The sequence below is a fragment of the Leptosomus discolor genome, unplaced genomic scaffold (genome assembly GCF_034619465.1).
Source record: "Leptosomus discolor isolate bLepDis1 unplaced genomic scaffold, bLepDis1.hap2 HAP2_SCAFFOLD_138, whole genome shotgun sequence".
NCBI lineage: Eukaryota > Metazoa > Chordata > Aves > Leptosomiformes > Leptosomidae > Leptosomus > Leptosomus discolor.
In genome coordinates, this window is record NW_028237968.1 from 1 (window position 1) to 21,545 (window position 21,545).

The window sequence follows — 21,545 nt, forward strand, 5'->3', positions numbered from 1 at the left end:
CCCCCCCCCCCCCCCCCCCCCGCCCCCCCCCCCCCCCACCCCCCCCCCCCCCCCCCCCCCCCCCCCCCCCCCCCCCCCCCCCCCCCTCCCCCCCCCCCCCCCCCCCCCCCCCCCCCCCCCCACCCCCCCCCCCCCCCCACCCCCCCCCCCCCACCCCCCGCCCCACCCCCCCCCCCCCCCCCCCACCCACCCCCCCCCCCCCCCCCCCCCCCCCCCCCCCCCCCCCCCCCCTCCCCCCCCCCCCCCCCCACCCCCCCCCCCCCCCCCCCCCCCCCCCCCCCCCCCCCCCCCCCCCCCCCCCCCCCCCCCCCAGCCCTCCCCAGCCCCCCCCCCAGCCCCCTCCCCCCAGGCCCCTCCCCCGCTCCCCCCCGCCCTAGCCCCTCCCCTATAGGACCCCATACTACAGCTTAGCTAACCCTGCCCTATAGGGACCCCCTGCCCTATAGGTACCCCTGCCCTATAGGACCCCATACTACAGCTTAGCTCCCCCTGCCCTATAGGTACCCCTGCCCTATAGGACCCCATACTACAGCTTAGCTAACCCTGCCCTATAGGGACCCCCTGCCCTATATACCCCTGCCCTATAGGACCCCATACTACAGCTTAGCTAACCCTGCCCTATAGGGACCCCCTGCCCTATAGGTACCCCTGCCCTATAGGACCCCGTACTACAGCTTAGCTAACCCTGCCCTATAGGTACCCCTGTCCTATAGGACCCCATACTGCAGCTTAGCTCCCCCTGCCCTAGAGAGACCCCCACCCTATAGGGACCCCCTGCCCTATAGGTACCCCTGCCCTATAGGACCCCCATACTACAGCTTAGCTAACCCTGCCCTATAGGGACCCCCTGCCCTATAGGTACCCCTGCCCTATAGGACCCCATAATACAGCTTAGCTACCCCTGCCCTATAGGAACCCCCTGCCCTATAGGGACCCCTACCCCTTAGGGACCCCATACTGCAGCTTAGCTCCCCCTGCCCTATAGGAACCCCCTGCCCTATAGGGACCCCTACCTCATAGGGACCCCATACTGCAGCTTAGCTCCTCCTGCTCCATAGGGATCCCCTGCCCTACAGGGACCCCTGCCCTATAGGGAGCTCCTGCATCATAGGGGCCCCAAACTACAGCTTAGCTCCCCCTGCCCTAGAGAGACCCCTGCCCTATAGGGACCCCATACTGCAGCTTAGCTCCCTCTGCCCTATAGGGAACCCTACCCTATAGGACACCATACTGCAGCTTAGCTCCCCCTGCCCTATAGAAACCCCCTGTCCCACAGGGACCCCTACCCCACAGGGACCCCATACTACAGCTTAGCTCCCCTGCCCTATAGGAACTCCCTGCCCTATAGGAACCCCCTGCCCCATAGGGACCCCCTGCCCTATAGGTACCCCTGCCCTATAGGACCCCATAATACAGCTTAGCTACCCCTGCACTATAGGTATCCCTGCCCCTATAGGGACCTCCTGCCTCACAGGGACCCCATACTGCAGCTTAGCTCCCTCTGCCCTATAGGGACCCCTGCCCTATAGGGACCCCAACTACAGCTTAGCTCCCCCTGCCCTATAGGAACCCCCTCCGCTATAGGGATCCCCTGCCCTATAGGACCCCATAATACAGCTTAGCTACCCCTGCCCTATAGGGACCCCCTGCCCTATAGGTACCCCTGCCCTATAGGACCCCATAATACAGCTTAGCTCCCCCTGCCCTATAGGAACCCCCTGCCCTATAGGGACCTCCTGCCCCACAGGGACCCCATACTGCAGCTTAGCTCCCCCTGCCCCATAGGGATCCCCTGCCCTACAGGGACTCCTGCCCTATAGGGACCCCTACCCCATAGGGACTCCATACTACAGCTTAGCTACCCCTGCCCTATAGGAACCACCTGCCCCATAAGGACCCCCTGCCCTATAGGGACCCCTATCCCTTAGGGACCCCTTACTACAGCTTAGCGCCTCCTGCCCTATAGGAACACCCTGCCCTATAGGGAACCCTACCCCATAGGGATCCCATACTGCAGCTTAGCTCCCCCTGCCCCATAGGGATCCCCTTCCCTACAGGGACCCCTGCCCTATAGGAACCCCCTGACCTGTAGGGACCTCCTGCCCCACAGGGACCCCATACTGCAGCTTAGCTCCCTCTGCCCTATAGGGAACCCTGCCCTATAGGGACCCCATACTACAGCTTAGCTCCCCCCTGCCCTATAGGAACTCCCTGCCCTATAGGGACCCCTGCCCTATAGGGACCCCATACTGCAGCTTAGCTCCCCCTGCCCTATAGGAACCCCCTGCCCTATAGGGACCCCTGCCCTATAGGGACCCCCATACTACAGCTTAGCTCCCCCTGCCCTATAGGAACCCCCTGCCCTATAGGAACCCCCTGCCCCACAGGGACCCCATACTGCAGCTTAGCTCCCTCTGCCCTATAGGGACCCCTGCCCTATAGGGACCCCATACTACAGCTTAGCTCCCCCTGCCCTATAGGAACCCCCTGCCCTATAGGAACCCCCTGCCCACAGGGACCTCATACTGCAGCTTAGCTCCCCCTGCCCCATAGGGATCCCCTGCCCTATAGGGACCCCGTGCCCCATAGGAACCGTCTGTCCCATAGGGACTCCATACTGCAGCTTAGCTCCTCCTGCCCTATAGGAACTCCCTGCCCTATAGGGATCCCCTGCCCTATAGGAACCTACTGCCCCATAGGGACCCCTGCCCTATAGGGACCCCATACTGCAGCTTAACTCTCCCTGCCCTATAAGTCCCCCCTGCCCCACAGATTGCCCCTGCATCACGGTGACCCGCTGCCCTATATGGACACCCCAGCCCCATAGGGACCCCCCGCTCCATAGGCACCCCCCACCCCATACCCCCGAGCCCCGTAGAAAAGGGGACCCAGGCGCCCGGCCCTACCTTTCGGGCTGCAGCTGCGGGGGTCTCTCTGCCCCACGGCGACCCCTCTCCTGCCCCATAGCCACGGGGCGGTGCCCTCGCTCCTCTGCCCCACGGCTCGCTGGGAGACGATGATGCAACGGGGCCCCTCCCCCCCACCCCTCCCAACTTCCCCTTTCCCACCACCCGCCGAGGTCCCAGGGGGGCACCTGGCACCTTGGCACCCCCACAGCACCCCATAGCGCCCCATAGCGCCCCATAGCACCCCATAGCACCCCATAGCATCCCACAGCCCCCCATAGAGCCCCATAGGGCCCCATAGCACCCTGCACCCCATCGTGCCCCATAGTGCCCCATTGTATCCTATAGTCCCCCTAGATCCCACAGTGCCCCATAGGCTCCCACAACACCCTATAGCGTCCCATAGGCCCCAATAACCCCCCATAGCGCCCCACAGCACCTCATAGCCCCTCACAGCACCCATAGCACCCCATAGCCCCCATAGTGCCCCATAGGCCCCCACAGCGCCCCATAGACCCTACAGCAACCCATAGCGTCCCATAGGCCCCAATAACCCCCCATAGCCCCCCACAGCACCCCATAGCTCCCCGCTGCATCCTGTAGCCCCATAGATCCCATATTGCCCCATAGCACCCCATAGCATCCCATAGGCCCTAATAACCCCCCATAGTGCCCCACAGCACCCCCTAGCACCCCCTAGCATCCCATAGCGCCTCATAGCCTCCCATAGCACCCCACAGTGCCCCATAGCCCCCATCGCACCCCACATCACCCCACAGTCCCCCATATCACCCCACAGCACCCAATAGCACCCTATAGCGCCCCATAGCACCCCACAGCACCCCATAGCCCCCATCGGGCCCCATAGCGCCCCACAGTGCCCCACAGCGCCCCCCTCGGACACAAACCGACTCCGCGGGGGGGTCGACGCTGCCGGGTTTATTGGGTGGGGGAGGGGAACACATCCCTCCCGTTTTGGGGTGAAAAAGGGTTGTTTTGGGGTGGGGTGGGGTGGGCGGGGCCACCCTAGATGGCCCCCTTGATGTCATCGGGGTAGGCGGAGCCTCGGGCTTGGCGGAGGTGGAGGATGGTGGAGAAAAGCCACTTGACCTGGAGGGGGGGGTCACAGGGGACACCGGGGTCGTTGGCTCCGCCCCCAAGGCCGTGGCTCCACCCCCAGAGCGGTGGCTCCGCCCACTTCCCCAAGGCGACGTGAGGATGGAAGCGCACCTTGATGGCGGCTCCGCCCCCAGGGTTGTGTCCCCGCCCACCCCTTCCCAAAGCGACGTGGCGATGGAAGCCCACCTCGGCGGTGGCTCCACCTCCAGGGTTGTGGCCCCGCCCCTAAGGGCCTTGGTCCCACCCCCCCCGGGCAGGTGACGTGGGGCTGGAAGCCCACCTTGAAGAGGGTGACGGTGGCGCTGTAGCAGACGCTGAGGAGGAAGAGGGTGATGAAGACGGCGATGGTGGCCCAGAGGCCGTCCAGCTCCTTGTCGGTCTCCTCGGAGCAGAGCCCAGCCAAGAGATCCAGCTCTGGGGAGGAGAGGGAGGAAGGGGGCGGAGACACGGGGTCAGGTGGGAGGGGGCGGAGCTGGGGACCTGCTCGGCCAACCAGCTCTGGAGGCTTTAGCCGACCACCTGACCATCCCCCCACCCGGGTGTAGACCCCAACCGACCATCTCTCCATCTCAGGAGGCTTCAGCCCACCAGCCAATCAAGGGGCCAGGTGTCTCTGTAGACCTTGGCCAACCCCCTCTCCACCCAACCATCTCAGCAGACCTCAACCAACCACCCAACCGTCTCAGTAGACCCCCCCCCCCCCCCCCCCCCCCATCTCAGGAGACCCAACCAACCATCTCGCCACCTCTGTAGACCTCAACCAACCAACCGCTGCTGGTTGGCCACCCACCAACCAATCATCTCAGGAGACTCCATCCGTCCATCCCACCCACCCGGCCATCGACCCAACCATCTCTGGAGGCTTCAACCAACCATCAGTCCATCCGTCCCTCCAGCTCTGTAGACCTCAACCACCCACCCACCCACCCAACCACCCAACCACCCACCCAACCATCCAACCACAGAACCAACCATCCAACCAACCATCCAACCAACCATCCAACCAACCACTCAACCAACCGTCCAACCAACCATCCAACCAAACTCCCACCCACCCACCCACCCATCCACCCGTCCAACCAACCAATCACCCACCCAACCACCCACCTCCAACCCCACCCCAGTCCATCGCCCTCCCCCACCCACCCCGGAAGCTCCTGGCGGCTCCGCCCACCTCCAGCCCCGCCCAGCACTCGCCTGGGGGGTGTGACCTCCCCTGGAGCCGCCCAATCAGCCGCTCACCATTGCCTGGCCCTGACCAACCCCTTAACCAACCACCAACCCCTTCACTAACCAGCCAAACCACTAACCAGCCCCTTAACCAACCACCAACCAATAACCGACCCCTTCACCAACCCACCCACCCCTTCACCAACCCACGAACAACCAACCCCTTAACCAGCCCCTTCACCAACCAACCCCTTAACCAGCCCCTTCACCAACCAACCCCTTAACCAGCCCACCAACCAACTACCAACCCCTTAACCATCCTGCTAACCCCTTAACCAACCCCTTAACCAACCACTAACCCCTTAACCAACCACCAACCCACCAACCAGCCCCTTAACCAACCCGCCAACCACTAACCACCAATCTACAACCAATCCCTTAACCAACCAATAACCCCTTGACCAACCAATCAGCCCCTTAACCAACCAATCAGACTCTTAACCAACCCACCAACCCCCAACCCCTTCACCAACCCCCAACCCACCAATCAGCCCCTTAATCAACCAACCAACCCCTTAACTAAGCCACCAACCACCAACCAACCCCTTCACCAACCTGCCAACCCCTTAACCATCCTGCTAACCCCTTAACCAACCCCTTAACCAGCCCACCAACCAACCACAACCCCTTAACCAACCCAACCAGCCCACCAACCAACTACAAACCCCTTAACCATCCTGCTAACCCCTTCACCAACCCCTTCACCCCCAACCCACCAACCAGCCCCTTAACCAACCCACCAACCAATAACCGACCCCTTTACCAATCTATAACCAACCCTTTAACCAACCCATCAGCCCCTCAATCAGCCAACCAGCCCCTTAACTAAGCCACCAACCACCAACCAACCCCTTCACCAACCCCTTCACCAACCTGCCACCAACCCCTTAACCATCCTGCTAACCCCTTAACCAGCCCACCAACCAAATACAACCCCTTAACCAGCCCACTAACCAACTACCAACCCCCTTAACCATCCTGCTCCTTAACTAACCCCTTCACCAACCCCTTCACCCCCAACCCCTTCACCAACCCCCAACCCACCAACCAGCCCCTTAACCAACCCACCAACCAATAACCGACTCCTTTACCAATCTATAACCGACCCTTTAACCAACCACTAACCCTTAACCAACCACCAACCCACCAACCAGCCCCTTAACCAACCCACCAACCACCAACCAACCCCTTCACCAACCCCTTCACCAACCTGCCACCAACCCCTTAACCATCCTGCTAACTACCACTAACCATCAGCCAACAGCCCCTTAACTAAACCACCAACCACCACCAACCCACCAGCCCCTTAACCAACCAACCAGCCCCTTCACCAACCACCAACCTGCCAACAACCAACCCCTTAACCATCCTGCTAACACCTTAACCAACCCCTTAACCAGCCCACCAACCTACAACCCCTTAACCAACCCCTTAACCAGCCCACCTACAAACTCCTTAACCATCCTGCTAACCCCTTAACCCCTTAACCAGCCCACCAACCAAATACAACCCCTTAACCAGCCCACTAACCAACTACCAACCCCTTAACCATCCTGCTAACCCCTTAACCACCAACCACCAACCCCCAACCCCACCAACCCCACCAACCAGCCCCTTAACCAACCCACCAACCAATAACCGACCCCTTTACCAATCTATAACCGACCCTTTAACCAACCCATCAGCCCCTTAATCAGCCAACCAGCCCCTTAACTAAGCCACCAACCAACAACCAGCCCCTTCACCAACCACCAACCTGCCAACAACCAACCCCTTAACCATCCTGCTAACACCTTAACCAACCCCTTAACCAGCCCACCAACCAACTACAACCCCTTAACCAACCCCTTAACCAGCCCACCAACCAACTACAAACCCCTTAACCATCCTGCTAACCCCTTCACCAACCCCTTCACCAACCACCAACCCCCAACCCACCAACCAGCCCCTTAACCAACCCACCAACCAATAACCGACCCCTTTACCAATCTATAACCGACCCTTTAACCAACCCATCAGCCCCTTAATCAGCCAACCAGCCCCTTAACTAAACCACCAACCAACAACCAACCCCTTCACCAACCAACCAGCCCCTTAACCAACCAACCAGCCCCTTCACCAACCCACCAGCCCCTTCACCAACCCACCAGCCCCTTAACCAACCCACCAGCCCCCTCACCAACCAACCAGCCCCTTCACCAACCCACCAGCCCCTTAACCAACCCACCAGCCCCCTCACCAACCAACCAGCCCCTTCACCAACCCACCAGCCCCTTAACCAACCCACCAGCCCCCTCACCAACCAACCAACCCCTTCACCAACCCACCAGCCCCTTCACCAACCCCACCAGCCCCTTAACCAACCCGCCAGCCCCTTCACCAACCCCACCAGCCCCTTAACCAACCCACCAGCCCCTTCACCAACCCACCAGCCCCCCTCACCAACCCGCCAACCCCTATAACCAACCACCAACCGACCCCTTCACCGACCAATGGCCCCTTCACCAGCCCATCCCCCCCCCCCACTACCAACTAACCAACCCACCCCCCAACTAACCAACCCCCCCCCCCCCCCCCTCCCCCCCCTGCCCACCCCCCACCCTCCCCCCACCCCCACCAGGACCTTCAGGCCCCCCTGAAGCTGCCGAGATGTTCCTCAAGATGGCCGCCCACCAGAAGGCCCCGCCCCCCTGCCGCCATCTTGGTCCACCACAAGGTCCCACCCCCAGCCGCCATCTTGATCCACAACAGACCCCACCCCCAGCCGCCATCTTGGTCCACAAGAAGATCCCACCCCCTGCCGCCATCTTGATCCAGAATAAGACCCCGCCCCCTGCCACCATCTTGGTCCACAACAAGGTCCCACCCCCTGCCGCCATCTTGATCCACAACAGACCCCACCCCCTGCCGCCATCTTGGTCCACAAGAAGATCCCACCCCCTGCCGCCATCTTGACCCACAACAGACCCCGCCCCCTACCGCCATCTTGCCCCACCACACGACCCCACCCCCCGGGCGGAACACCTCCCCCCCTCCCCCCCCCCCCTCGGTGGCCACACCTCCCCCCACCTTCCACCGCCCCGCTTGGCCCCGCCCCACCCGTCACCCAAAGACGTGGAGGCCTTGGCGGTGCGAGGTTGCCTTTATTGGACTTCTGGTGGCCCCGGGAGGTCTTCTACACGAGGCCCCTCCCCCAGCTCGTCCCCCGCCGTTAATTACCGGGGCTTTTCTGCGCCTGCCGTTGGGTGAACTTCATGGGCAACCCTTCGTGGACCACCATGCAGGTGTAGGTGTCTCCAGAGGCCCAGCTGCTCTTGGGGACCATCATCTTGCTGTAGACGAAGAAGGTGGTGTCCTTCGGCCCGTCCTTGAGGGGCGGGGGTGGTGACGTAGTCCTCCTGAGGGACGTTCTGGTGGTTCTTCAACCACTGGACTTGGACGTTCTCCGGTTGGAAAGAGCGGACCAAGCAGGTGATGGTCACCAGGGGTTGGGTCATCTCCTCGGGGTGGGGCGGGAGGACGTAGATGAGGGGGGCGGAGATCTTGCCTAGGAGGAGAAGGAGGTGGTGGGTGGAGATGGAGGAGAAGGGGGGGGGGGGGGGAGTGGGCGGTCAGGGAGGTTGTGGGGTGGTGGGTGGTGGGATGGAGGTTCTGGGGTGGTGGGTCAGGGAGGTTCTGGGGTGGTTGGTGGGTGATGGAGGTTCTGAGGTGGGTGATGGAGGTTGTGGGGTGGTGGGTGATGGGATGGAGGTTCTGGGGTGGTGGGTCAGGGAGGTTCTCGGGTGGTTGGTGGGTGATGGAGGTTCTGAGGTGGGTGATGGGGGTTGTGGGGTGGTGGGTGATGGGAGGGAGGTTCTGGGGGGGGGCAGGGAGGTTCTAGGGGGGTCATGGATGTTCTGGAGTGGTTGGTGGGTGATGGAAGTTCTGAGGTGGGTGATGGAGGTTGTGGGATGGTGGGTCAGGGAGGTTCTGAGGTGGGCCATGGAGGTTCGGGGGTGGTGGGATATGGAGGTTGTGGGGTGGTGGGTGATGGGATGGAGGTTCTGGGGTGGCTCAGGGAGGTTCTGGGGGGGTCATGGAGGTTCTGGGGTGGTTGGTGGGTCAGGGAGGTTCTGGAGTGGTGGGTCATGGAGGTTCTAGGGGGGTGGGTCATGGAGGTTCTGGGGTGGGTCATGGAGGTTCTGGGGGGGGGTCATGGGATCGAAGTTGTGGGGTGGTGTGTCAGGGAGGTTCTGGGGTGGGTGAGGGAGGTGGTGGCCTGGCTGGCCCCGCAATGGAGGAGAAGCCTCACCCGACCACCTGGAGATGGTCTTGTTGAGGGGCATCTGCAGCTCCTCGTGCTTCACCATGCAGGTGAACCGTTCTCCAGCCTCCCAGTCCTGGGGGGTGATGGACAAGGTGCTGGTGGCCGTGAAGGTCCCGTTGAACTGCTCTTGGAGCTCCAGGAAGTCCGGGTTGAGGACACCTGGTTTCTCCTTGATCCAGAAGAGCTGGAAGCCTGAGTCGCTGGGCAAGTTGATGGCCAGACAGCGGACCTTGGGCTTCCTGGTGACGTAGAGGTCCCCCACCGCCGGCGGGAGGACGTAGAGGAAGATGTTGTTGAAGTTGAGGTTGTCCAGGCCTGCGGGGGAGTGAGTGATGGCCACCATGGTCATGTGGTGGTCGCTGTGGTGACGGCCACCACGGCCCTGGAACCTTCTCAGTGGTGGAACCACCATGGTCCCTCAACGTTCTCCATGGTGGAACCCATCATAGTCCTACAACCTTCTCCACCACCACAGACCCTCGACCTTCTCCATGGTGGAACCCACCACATCCCCACAACCTTCTCCGTGGTGGAATCCACCATGTTCCCACAACCTTCTCCATGGTGGAACCACCATAGTCCTACAACCTTCTCCACCACCACGGACCCTCGACCTTCTCCATGGTGGAACCCGTCACGTCCCCACAACCTTCCCCATGGTGGAACCACCACGGTCCTACAACCTCCTCCACCACCAGGGACCCACAACCTTCTCCGTGGTGGAACCGCCGCGTTCCCACAACCTTCTCCACGGTGGGACCCACCACGGTCGCCCAACCTTCTCCATGGCCCCACCCCGCCCCACGCCGCCGCCCTCACCTGCGCAGAGCCGGGCGTGGTCCTGCACCACGGCGCCGGAGGCCGGATGCCGGACCTGGCAGGTGAACGTCTTCGCCTCCAGCCACTCCGAGCGGCTGACGTTGGTCCTGCTGGTGACCGAGTAGGTGACACCCCCCTCCTCCCGCCGCGGCGGGGTCCGGGTGGACATCAGGAGACCCTCCATGCCGTCCACCAGCCACTCCACGTGCACGGTGGCCGGCGTGAAGCCGCTGATGAAGCAGATGAGCTCCACCATCTCCTCGCCCGAGAAGGACCTGCAGGAGGTGCTGTAGGCGACCTGGACCTCCGGGGGAGTCGGCCTCATCGGAGCCGTGCACGCTGCGGGGGGGGGAAGAAGTAGTTATGGGGTCAGGAGAAGTCCTTCCACCACTTGTGGGGCTGGGGGAGGAGCTTCTACCAGTTACGGGGCTGGGGGAGAACTTTCCGTGGTCCCACGGGTTCCTGGAGAACCTCCCACCTCTTTCCATGACTTATGGGGCTGGGGGAGGGGGAAGAAGTAGTTATGGGGTCAGGGGAGGAGCTTCCACCAGTTGTGGGGCTGGGGGGAGGAGCTTCTACCAGTTACGGGGCTGGGGGAGAACTTTCCGTGGTCCCACGGGTTCCTGGAGAACCTCCCACCTCTTTCCATGACTTATGGGGCTGGGGGAGGGGGAAGAAGTAGTTATGGGGTCAGGGGAGGAGCTTCCACCAGTTATGGGGCTGGGGGAGGAGCGTCCATAAGTTATGGGGTCAGGGGAGGAGCTTCCACCAGTTATGGGGCTGGAGGAGGAGCCTCCATGGTCCAACGGGTTCTTGGAGAACCTCCCACCTCATTGGACGAGTTATGGGGCTGGGGGAGGAGCTTCTACCAGTTATAGGGCTGGGAGAGAACTTTCCATGGTCCCACGGGTTCCTGGAGAACCTCCCACCTCTTTCCATGACTTATGGGGCTGGGGGAGGACCTTCCACCAGCTGTGGGGCTGGGGGGAGGAGCTTCCATGAGTTATGGGGCTGGGGGGAGGAGCTTCCATGAGTTATGGGGCTGGAGGAGGAGCCTCCATGGTCCAACGGGTTCTTGGAGAACCTCCCACCTCTTTCCGTGACTTATGGGGCTGGGGGAGGAGCTTCCACGAGTTATGGGGTCAGGGGAGGACCTTCCACCAGTTATGGGGCTGGGGGGAGGAGCTTCCATGAGTTATGGGGCTGGGGGGAGGAGCTTCCATGGTCCAATGGGGCTTGAGGACATCCCCCCCGCCCCTCCCCCTCCCCCTCCCCCTCCCCCCTCCCCCCCCCCCCCCGCCCCCCCCTTACCTCTGACGTCACGGGTGACGCGGGTGTCGGTGGGGGGATGGGTGACGGTGCAGACGCGGGTCGCGTCGCCGGCGGCGCCGTGGGGCAGGCGGAGGAGACTGGCCAAGCGGTAGAGGCCGGTGTTGGGGTCGCGGGTGGGCGGGAAGGTGGTGACGCCAGCGGAAGCCCCGCCCCAGGTGACGGTGACGGGCGGGGGGAGGTACCCGCTCACCAGGCAGGCCACGCCCACCGAGCTGGCGTCAGCCCCACAGCAGGCGGACAGGGGGAAGACGGCGGGGGGCGAGGAGCCGGCTGTGGGGCGGGAGAAAAGGGGGGGGGGGGGGGGGAGGGGGGGGAGAGCGGCGTCAGAGGTGCCCCACGGCGAAGCGAGAGGGTGGGGCTGGAGGTCTCCTGCCCCACAGATTGGGGGAGGGGACACGTTCTGCCCCATGGCGTGGGGGGAGAGGGTGAGGCAACAGGTGTCTCCAGCCCCACAGCTGAACCTGCCCCACAGCTCTCCCTGCCCCACAGCCGTCCCTGCCCCACACACATCCCTGCCGCACACATAGCCCTGCCCCAGAGCTCTCCCTGCCCCACACACATCCCTGCCCCACACATAGCCCTGCCCCATAGCTCTCCCTGCCCCACACATAGCCCTGCCCCACACATAGCCCTGCCCCACAGCTAAACCTGCCCCACAGATCCCTCTGCCCCACACACATCCCTGCCCCACAGCTCTCCCTGACCCACACCTAAACCTGCCCCACACCTAAACATGCCCCACAGATTGCCCTGCCCCATACATAGCCTTGACCCATAGCTCTCCCTGCCCCACACATATCCCTGCCCCACAGGTAAACCTGCCCCACAGATCCCTCTGCCCCACACACTTACCTGCCCCACAGCTCCCCCTGACCCACAGCTAAACCTGCCCCACACCTAAACATGCCCCACAGCTTGCCCTGCCCCACAGTTCACCCACCCCCAGCCCCAGCCCCACAGCTGGATCCAGCCCCACAGATATCTGAAGCACCAAGGACGTTCCTACCCCACACTTACCTCTGCCCCACAGCTAAAGCTGCCCCACAGATCTCCCTGACGCACAGATATGCCCAGCCCCACAGCTGTTCTGCCCCACAGCTCTCCCTGCCCCACAACTAAACCTGCCCCACAGCTAAAGCTGCCCCACAGCTTTCCCTGCCCCACAGCTCTCCCTGCCCCACAGCTACACCTGCCCCACAGATACTGCTGCCCCGCAGCTCTCCCTGACCCAAGATATGCCCAGCCCCACAGCTTTCGCAGCCCCACAGCTACACCTCCCCACAGCTACACTTGCCCCACAGCTCTCCCTGACCCACAGCTCTCCCTGCCCCACAGCTACACCTGCCCATCAGCTAAAGCTGACCCACAGCTGTACCTGCCCCACAGCTCTATCTGCCCCACAGCTCTCCCTGACCCACAGCTACTTCTGACCCACAGCTCTCCCTGACCCACAGCTACTGCTGCCCCACAGCTCTCCCTGACCCACAGCTCTCCCTGACCCACAGCTACTGCTGCCCCACAGCTTTCCCTGTCCCACAGCTACACCTGCCCCACAGCTTTCCCTGCCCCACAGCTTTCCCTCACCCACAGCTACTGCTGCCCCACAGCTTTCCCTGTCCCACAGCTACACCTGCCCCACAGCTCTCCCTCACCCACAGCTACACCTGCCCCACAGCTTTCCCTGCCCCACAGCTTTCCCTCACCCACAGCTACTGCTGCCCCACAGCTTTCCCTGCCCCACAGCTAAACCTGCCCCACAGCTACTGCTGCCCCACAGCCTTCCCTGCCCCACAGCGCTCCCTGCCCCACAGCTACTGCTGCCCCACAGCTTTCCCTGCCCCACAGCTACTGCTGCCCCACAGCTCTCCCTGACCCACAGCTCTCCCTGCCCCACAGCTACTGCTGCCCCACAGCTCTCCCTGCCCCACAGCTCTCCCTGACCCACAGCTACTTCTGACCCACAGCTCTCCCTGCCCCACAGCTACTGCTGCCCCACAGCTCTCCCTGACCCACAGCTACTGCTGCCCCACAGCTTTCCCTGTCCCACAGCTACACCTGCCCCACAGCTTTCCCTGCCCCACAGCTTTCCCTCACCCACAGCTACTGCTGCCCCATAGCTCTCCCTGACCCACAGCTACTGCTGCCCCACAGCTTTCCCTGTCCCACAGCTTTCCCTCACCCACAGCTTTCCCTGCCCCACAGCTTTCCCTGTCCCACAGCTAAACCTGCCCCACAGCTCTCCCTCACCCACAGCTACACCTGCCCCACAGCTTTCCCTGCCCCACAGCTAAACCTGCCCCACAGCTACACCTGCCCCACAGCTACACCTGCCCCACAGCTTTCCCTGTTCCACAGCTCTCCCTGCCCCACAGCTACTGCTGCCCCACAGCTCTCCCTGACCCACAGCTACTTCTGACTCACAGCTCACCCTGACCCATAGCTCTCCCTGACCCACAGCTACACCTGCCCCACAGCTTTCCCTGCCCCACAGCTTTCCCTGTTCCACAGCTCTCCCTGCCCCACAGCTACTGCTGCCCCACAGCTTTCCCTCACCCACAGCTACTGCTGCCCCACAGCTTTCCCTGCCCCACAGCTAAACCTGCCCCACAGCTAAACCTGCCCCACAGCTACTGCTGCCCCACAGCCTTCCCTGCCCCACAGTGCTCCCTCACCCACAGCTACTGCTGACCCACAGCTACACCTGCCCCACAGCTTTCCCTGACCCACAGCTCTCCCTGACCCACAGCTCTCCCTGCCCCACAGCTACTGCTGCCCCACAGCTACTGCTGCCCCACAGCTTTCCCTGCCCCACAGCTCTCCCTGACCCACAGCTACTGCTGACCCACAGCTCTCCCTGCCCCACAGCTCTCCCTGACCCACAGCTAAACCTGCCCCACAGCTTTCCCTGCCCCACAGCTCTCCCTGACCCACAGCTACTGCTGCCCCACAGCTCTCCCTGCCCCACAGCTAAACCTGCCCCACAGCTCTCCCTCACCCACAGCTACTGCTGCCCCACAGCTCTCCCTGCCCCACAGCTAAACCTGCCCCACAGCTACTTCTGACCCACAGCTCACCCTGCCCCACAGCTAAACCTGCCCCACAGCTACTGCTGCCCCACAGCTTTCCCTGCCCCACAGCTAAACCTGCCCCACAGCTACACCTGCCCCACAGCTAAACCTGCCCCACAGCTACACCTGCCCCACAGCTCTCCCTGCCCCACAGCTCTCCCTGCCCCACAGCTCTCCCTGCCCCACACCTCCCCCCCATTTCTCAGCCCCCACAGGACATTTTGGCCTCAATTTGGGCCGTTTTGGCTCAGCTCGGGGCCGTACCGGAGCTTTGGGTCCAAACAGGCGAGTTTTGGTCCGTCCCGGAGCCCCTCGACCTGTGCCGGAGTTTCGGGTCCGATCCTGGCGATTTTGTGTCAATCCCAGAATTTTGGGTCCAATTACGATGATTTGGGGTCAATCCCAGTGGTTTTGGGTCCATCATGGAGTTTTGGGTCCAATCCTGGTGGTTTTGCGTCAGTCATGGAATTTTGATCCAATCCCAGCAGTTTTGGGCCAATCACAGAATTTTCGGGTCCAATCCTGGCAATTTTAGGTCAATCACGGAGTTTTGGGTTCAATCCCGGTGGTTTTGGGTCCTTCATGGACATTTTGGGCTCTAAAATGGAGATTTTGGGGCTGGGCTGGAGTCCCTCAATCCCTGAGGGCTGGTTTGGGTCCAGAAGAGCCCTTTTTGGGTCCTGGAGATTTTGGGTCAATAGCAGAGATTTTTGGAGCCTCTCAAGCTTCACTGGAGATTTTGGGTCCATAAGGAAGGTTTTTGGGTCCATAATGGAGATTTTTGGGTCTATAATGACATTTTTTGTGCCCAAAAAGAAGATTTTTTTTTTTTTTTTTGTCCAAAATGGAAGGTTTTAGGTCCATAATGATGAGTTTTGTCCAAAATGAAGATTTTTTTGGGCCATAATGAAGGTGTTTTATGTCCATAATGAAGATTTTTTTGGTCCAAAATGAAGATTTTTGGGTCCACAATGGAGATTTTGGGTCCATAATGACGATTTCTTGTCCACAATAAAGATTTTTGGGTCCAAAATGAAGATTTTTTTTGTCCGTAATGAAGATTTTTAGTCCATAACAACGATGTTTCGGTCCATAACGAAGGTTTTTGGGTCCGCAATGAAGATTTTTTGGTCCAAAATGAAAATTTTGGGGTCCACACCAGCCATTTTCGGTCCATAACAAATATTTTTGGGTCCAAACTGAAATTTTTTGGTCCAAACTGAAGATTTTTGGGTCCAAACTGAAGATTTTTTGGTCGAAACTGAAGATTTTTGGGTCCAAACTGAAGATTTTTTGTCCAAACTGAAGATTTTGGGGTCTGAACTGAAGATTTTTTGGTTCAAACTGAAGATTTTTTGTCCAAACTGAAGATTTTTGGGTCCAAACTGAAGATTTTTTGGTCCAAACTGAAGATTTTTTGTCCAAACTGAAGATTTTTTGTCCAAACTGAAGATTTTTGGGTCTGAACTGAAGATTTTTTGGTTCAAAATGAAGATTTTTAGCTCTGTGGTGCTTTTGTTGGGCCATGATGACGCTTTTTGGGTCCATAATGAAGGTTTTTGGGTCCGTAATGAAGGTCCTTGGGTCCCTCCTGGAGCGTTTTGGGTCTAGAAGGGAGGGTTTTGGGTCTGAGCCTCCCCTGCACCCGCCCAGCCAGTGCTGAAAACCTGCCGCACCCAAAATACCGATTAATCAACCCAAAATTCCCCCGTCCGGCGAGGGCCACCCACGGGTGGAAAAAGGCGGCCGAGCGGCACCTCCCCCGCCCGGGCCCAGTTCTGCAGAAGTGGGGGTGGGGCCGGCCCCAAAATCGCCGCTTCTCTCCCCAGGGCAGGGTGGGGGAGGGGCTGCCCCTCCCCCTCCCCTCTCCCCCCCCCGGTTCGATGTGGGATCAATAACCGATTGGTCGATAACCGACAGGATCAATCACCAACAGGATCGATCAATAGGGCTGGTCAGCAGCGGGATCAGTCACCAATAGGATCGATAACCAACAGGGCTGGTCACCGATCGGATCAATAACCGATCGGATCAATAACCGATCGGATCAATAACCGATCGGATCAATCAATAGCACTGACCACCAGGAGGATCAATAACTGATCGGATCAATAACTGATAGGGCTGATCATCAGGAGGATCAATAATCAATAGGACTGATAACCAATAGGGCTGATCGCTGATAGGATCAATAACCGATAGGGCTGGTCACCGACAGGATCAATAACCAATAGGATCAATCACCAATAAGACCAGTGAACAGGACTGATAACCAATGGGATCAACAACCGATCAGATCGATAACTGGTACGATCACTCAATAGGGCTGATCACCAGGAGGATCAATAATCAATAGGATCGATAATCGATAGGATTGATCACCAGGAGGGTCAATATCTGACAGGATCAATAACTGATTGGATCAATAACCGATAGGATCAATCACCAATAGGATCAATAACTGACAGCATCAATAACCGGTAGGATCAATCAATAGAGCTGATCACCAGGAGGATCAATGATCAATAGGATCGATAACCAATAGGGCCGATCACAGATCGGATCAATAACCGATCAGATCAATCGCCAACAAGATCAATAACCGATGGGATCGATCACCTGTCGGGCCGATAACCAAGGGCACCAGTAACCGCTCGATCAATAACCGATGGGATCGATCGCCAATCGATCGCTGGCCGATTGATTGAGAGCCGATCGGCTCAATACCAGATCGATCAATTGCCGATCAATCAATAGCCAATCAATCAATCAATCGATCCCCAATCAATCAATAGCCGATTGATCAATCCCTGATCAATCAATACCCGATCAATCAATCAATCAATCAATCAATCAATCAATCAATCCGTGATCAATCGCCAATCAATCAATCGATCCCAAATCAATCAATACCCGATCGATTGATCCCCGATCAATCAATCCCCGATCAGTCAATCAATCAATTGATCCCTGTTTCTTCCCCCGCAGGTGGCGTCCATCCGCGAGGACGGGGCGGAGCCAGGTGGGAGCCAATCAGGGCAGGGGGCGGGGTCTGAACTGGGATGGAGGGGGTTGAACTGGGATTGGGAGTTTGAACTGGGATGGGGGCTTTGAACTGGGATGGAGGGGTTGAACTGGGATGGGGGTTGGGCCGGCGGCCGTCACTGGATCGATCCTGGTGTCGTGTGGATGCCGGAGGGGTGCGAGGCGGGGCGGGGCCTCGTGGTCCCAGTGCCCCGTTCCGGTCCCAGTGCCCCGTTCCGGTCCCAGTCCCCATTCTGGTCCCAGTCCCCCGTTCCGGTCCCAGTGCCCCGTTCTGGTCCCAGTGCCTCACTCTGGTCCCAGTATCCCAGTCCCCCGTTCTGGTCCCAGTCCCCTGTTCTGGTCCGAGTGCCTCACTCTGGTCCCAGTATCCCAGTCCTCTGTTCTGGTCCCAGTCCCCATTGTGGCCCCAGTGCCCCGTTCTGGTCCCAGTCCCTCACTCTGATCCCAGTATCCCAGTCCCCCATTCTGGTCCCAGTCCCCCGTTCTGGTCCCAGTACCCCACTCTGGTCCCAGTCTCTCACTCTGGTCCCAGTCCCCATTGTGGTCCCAGTACCTCACTCTGGTCCCAGTATCCCAGTCCCCCATTCTGGTCCCAGTCCCCCGTTCTGGTCCAGTACCCCACTCTGGTCCCAGTCTCTCACTCTGGTCCCAGTCCCCACTGTGGTCCCAGTCCCTTATTCTGGTCCCAGTCCCCACTGTGGTCCCAGTGCCCCGTTCTGGTCCCAGTTCCCCGTTCTGGTCCCAGTGCCCCCCGTTCCCTCTGCCGTGAACAAAAGGAGCCCAACCCCCCTCCCCCCCCCCCCCCCCCCCCCCGGACGGACTCGGTGACATCAACAGACGCGATGAAGATTGTCCGGAGCCGCCCCGCCCCCCACCTGCACCCTGGTGACGTCATGAGAAACGTCGAGTGGAACCGTCGCCCCAAGTCCCGCCCCAAAACCGGGGCGGGACCCGCTCGGACCCTTCCCGAGGGCCGGACGGGGGGAGGAGGCCGCGCCTTCCCCATCCCCCACTCGGGGCGCCGTGCGGGTGACGTCATCAGTGACCTCAGCTGAGGCGGAGGGATCTCCCGGGGCGGGTGACGTCATCACTGACCTCGGCTGAGGCGGAGGGATCTCCCGGGGCGGGTGACGTCATCAGTGACCTCGGCTGAGGCGGAGGGATCTCCCGGGGCGGGTGACGTCATCACTGACCTCGGCTGAGGCGGAGGGATCTCCCGGGGCGGGTGACGTCATCAGTGACCTCAGCTGAGGCGAAGGGATCTCCCGGGGCGGGTGACGTCATCACTGACCTCGGCTGAGGCGGAGGGATCTCCCGGGGCGGGTGACGTCATCACTGACCTCGGCTGAGGCGGAGGGATCTCCCGGGGCGGGTGACGTCATCAGTGACCTCGGCTGAGGCGGAGGGATCTCCCGGGGCGGGTGACGTCATCAGTGACCTCGGCTGAGGCGGAGGGATCTCCCGGGGCGGGTGACGTCATCACTGACCTCGGCTGAGGCGGAGGGATCTCCCGGGGGCGGGTGACGTCATCAGTGACCTCAGCTGAGGCGAAGGGATCTCCCGGGGCGGGTGACGTCATCACTGACCTCGGCTGAGGCGGAGGGATCTCCCGGGGCGGGTGACGTCATCACTGACCTCGGCTGAGGCGGAGGGATCTCCCGGGGCGGGTGATGTCATCAGTGACCTCGGCTGAGGCGGAGGGATCTCCCGGGGCGGGTGACGTCATCAGTGACCTCGGCTGAGGCGGAGGGATCTCCCGGGGCGGGTGACGTCATCAGTGACCTCGGCTGAGGCGGAGGGATCTCCCGGGGCGGGTGACGTCATCACTGACCTCGGCTGAGGCGGAGGGATCTCCCGGGGCGGGTGACGTCATCAGTGACCTCAGCTGAGGCGAAGGGATCTCCCGGGGCGGGTGACGTCATCACTGACCTCGGCTGAGGCGGAGGGATCTCCCGGGGCGGGTGACGTCATCACTGACCTCGGCTGAGGCGGAGGGATCTCCCGGGGCGGGTGATGTCATCACTGACCTCGGCTGAGGCGGAGGGATCTCCCGGGGCGGGTGACGTCATCAGTGACCTCGGCTGAGGCGGAGGGATCTCCCGGGGCGGGTGACGTCATCAGTGACCTCGGCTGAGGCGGAGGGATCTCCCGGGGCGGGTGACGTCATCACTGACCTCGGCTGAGGCGGAGGGATCTCCCGGGGCGGGTGACGTCATCAGTGACCTCGGCTGAGGCGGAGGGATCTCCCGGGGCGGGTGACGTCATCACTGACCTCAGTCTGATGCGGAGGGATCTCCTGGGGCGGGTGACGTCATCAGTGACCTCGGCTGAGGCGGAGGGATCTCCCGGGGCGGGTGACGTCATCACTGACCTCGGCTGAGGCGGAGGGATCTCCCGGGGCGGGTGACGTCATCAGTGACCTCGGCTGAGGCGGAGGGATCTCCCGGGGCGGGTGACGTCATCAGTGACCTCGGCTGAGGCGGAGGGATCTCCCGGGGCGGGTGACGTCATCACTGACCTCGGCTGAGGCGGAGGGATCTCCCGGGGCGGGTGACGTCATCACTGACCTCGGCTGAGGCGGAGGGATCTCCCGGGGCGGGTGACGTCATCACTGACCTCAGTCTGAGGCGGAGGGATCTCCCGGGGCGGGTGACGTCATCACTGACCTCGGCTGAGGCGGAGGGATCTCCCGGGGCGGGTGACGTCATCACTGACCTCAGCTGAGGCGGAGGGATCTCCCGGGGCGGGTGACGTCATCACTGACCTCAGTCTGACGTGGAGGGATCTCCCGGGGCGGGTGACGTCATCACTGACCTCGGCTGAGGCGGAGGGATCTCCCGGGGCGGGTGACGTCATCACTGACCTCGGCTGGGGCGGAGGGATCTCCCGGGGCGGGTGACGTCATCACTGACCTCGGCTGGGGCGGAGGGATCTCCCGGGGCGGGTGACGTCATCAGTGACCTCGGCTGAGGCGGAGGGATCTCCCGGGGCGGGTGACGTCATCAGTGACCTCGGCTGAGGCGGAGGCATCTCCCGGGGCGGGTGACGTCATCACTGACCTCGGCTGAGGCGGAGGGATCTCCCGGGGCGGGTGACGTCATCAGTGACCTCGGCTGAGGCGGAGGCATCTCCCGGGGCGGGTGACGTCATCAGTGACCTCGGCTGAGGCGGAGGGATCTCCCGGGGCGGGTGACGTCATCACTGACCTCGGCTGAGGCGGAGGGATCTCCCGGGGCGGGTGACGTCATCACTGACCTCGGCTGAGGCGGAGGGATCTCCCGGGGCGGGTGACGTCACTGCCTTGTCCCCCCCATATCCCTCCTCGTCGGGCTCGTCTGTTGTCCAGGTGGGCGGGGCTGGGGGGGGGGAGGGGTGGGGAGGGGTGGGGGGAGGGGTGGGGGGAGGGGTGGGGGGAGGGGTGGGGTCTATCGGCTGCTCATTGGTCGCCGGTAAATGTCGCTGTCAATCAACGGGGGCTCGGGGTGTCCCGGGGGGGGCGGCCGGAGGGGCTTCCAGTCTTCCCAGTGGGTGGGACTGGGATGGGGGCGTTGGAACTGGGATTGGGGGGGGGGGGTTTGAACTGGGGCTGGGAAGGTTCTACTGGGATGGGGGGGTTCAAACTGGGATTGGGGGGGGTTAACTGGGATTGAGAAGGTTCAGCTGGGTTGGGGGGGGTTTAACTGGGGTTGGGAAGGTTCTACTGGGATGGGGGGGTTCAAA

General features: G+C 61.5%; 1 gene segment (V, D, J or C); it reads right to left on the minus strand.

The window, feature by feature from the left end:
* Positions 1–3,932: 3,932 nt before the first annotated feature.
* Positions 3,933–18,410, minus strand: LOC104353621 (immunoglobulin heavy constant gamma 2-like). The segment is given in 8 exon segments: positions 3,933–4,016; positions 4,306–4,439; positions 8,475–8,802; positions 9,547–9,876; positions 10,381–10,719; positions 11,692–11,982; positions 16,862–16,959; positions 18,115–18,410. Coding segments are annotated over 8 exon segments (1,900 nt in total).
* Positions 18,411–21,545: the final 3,135 nt, after the last annotated feature.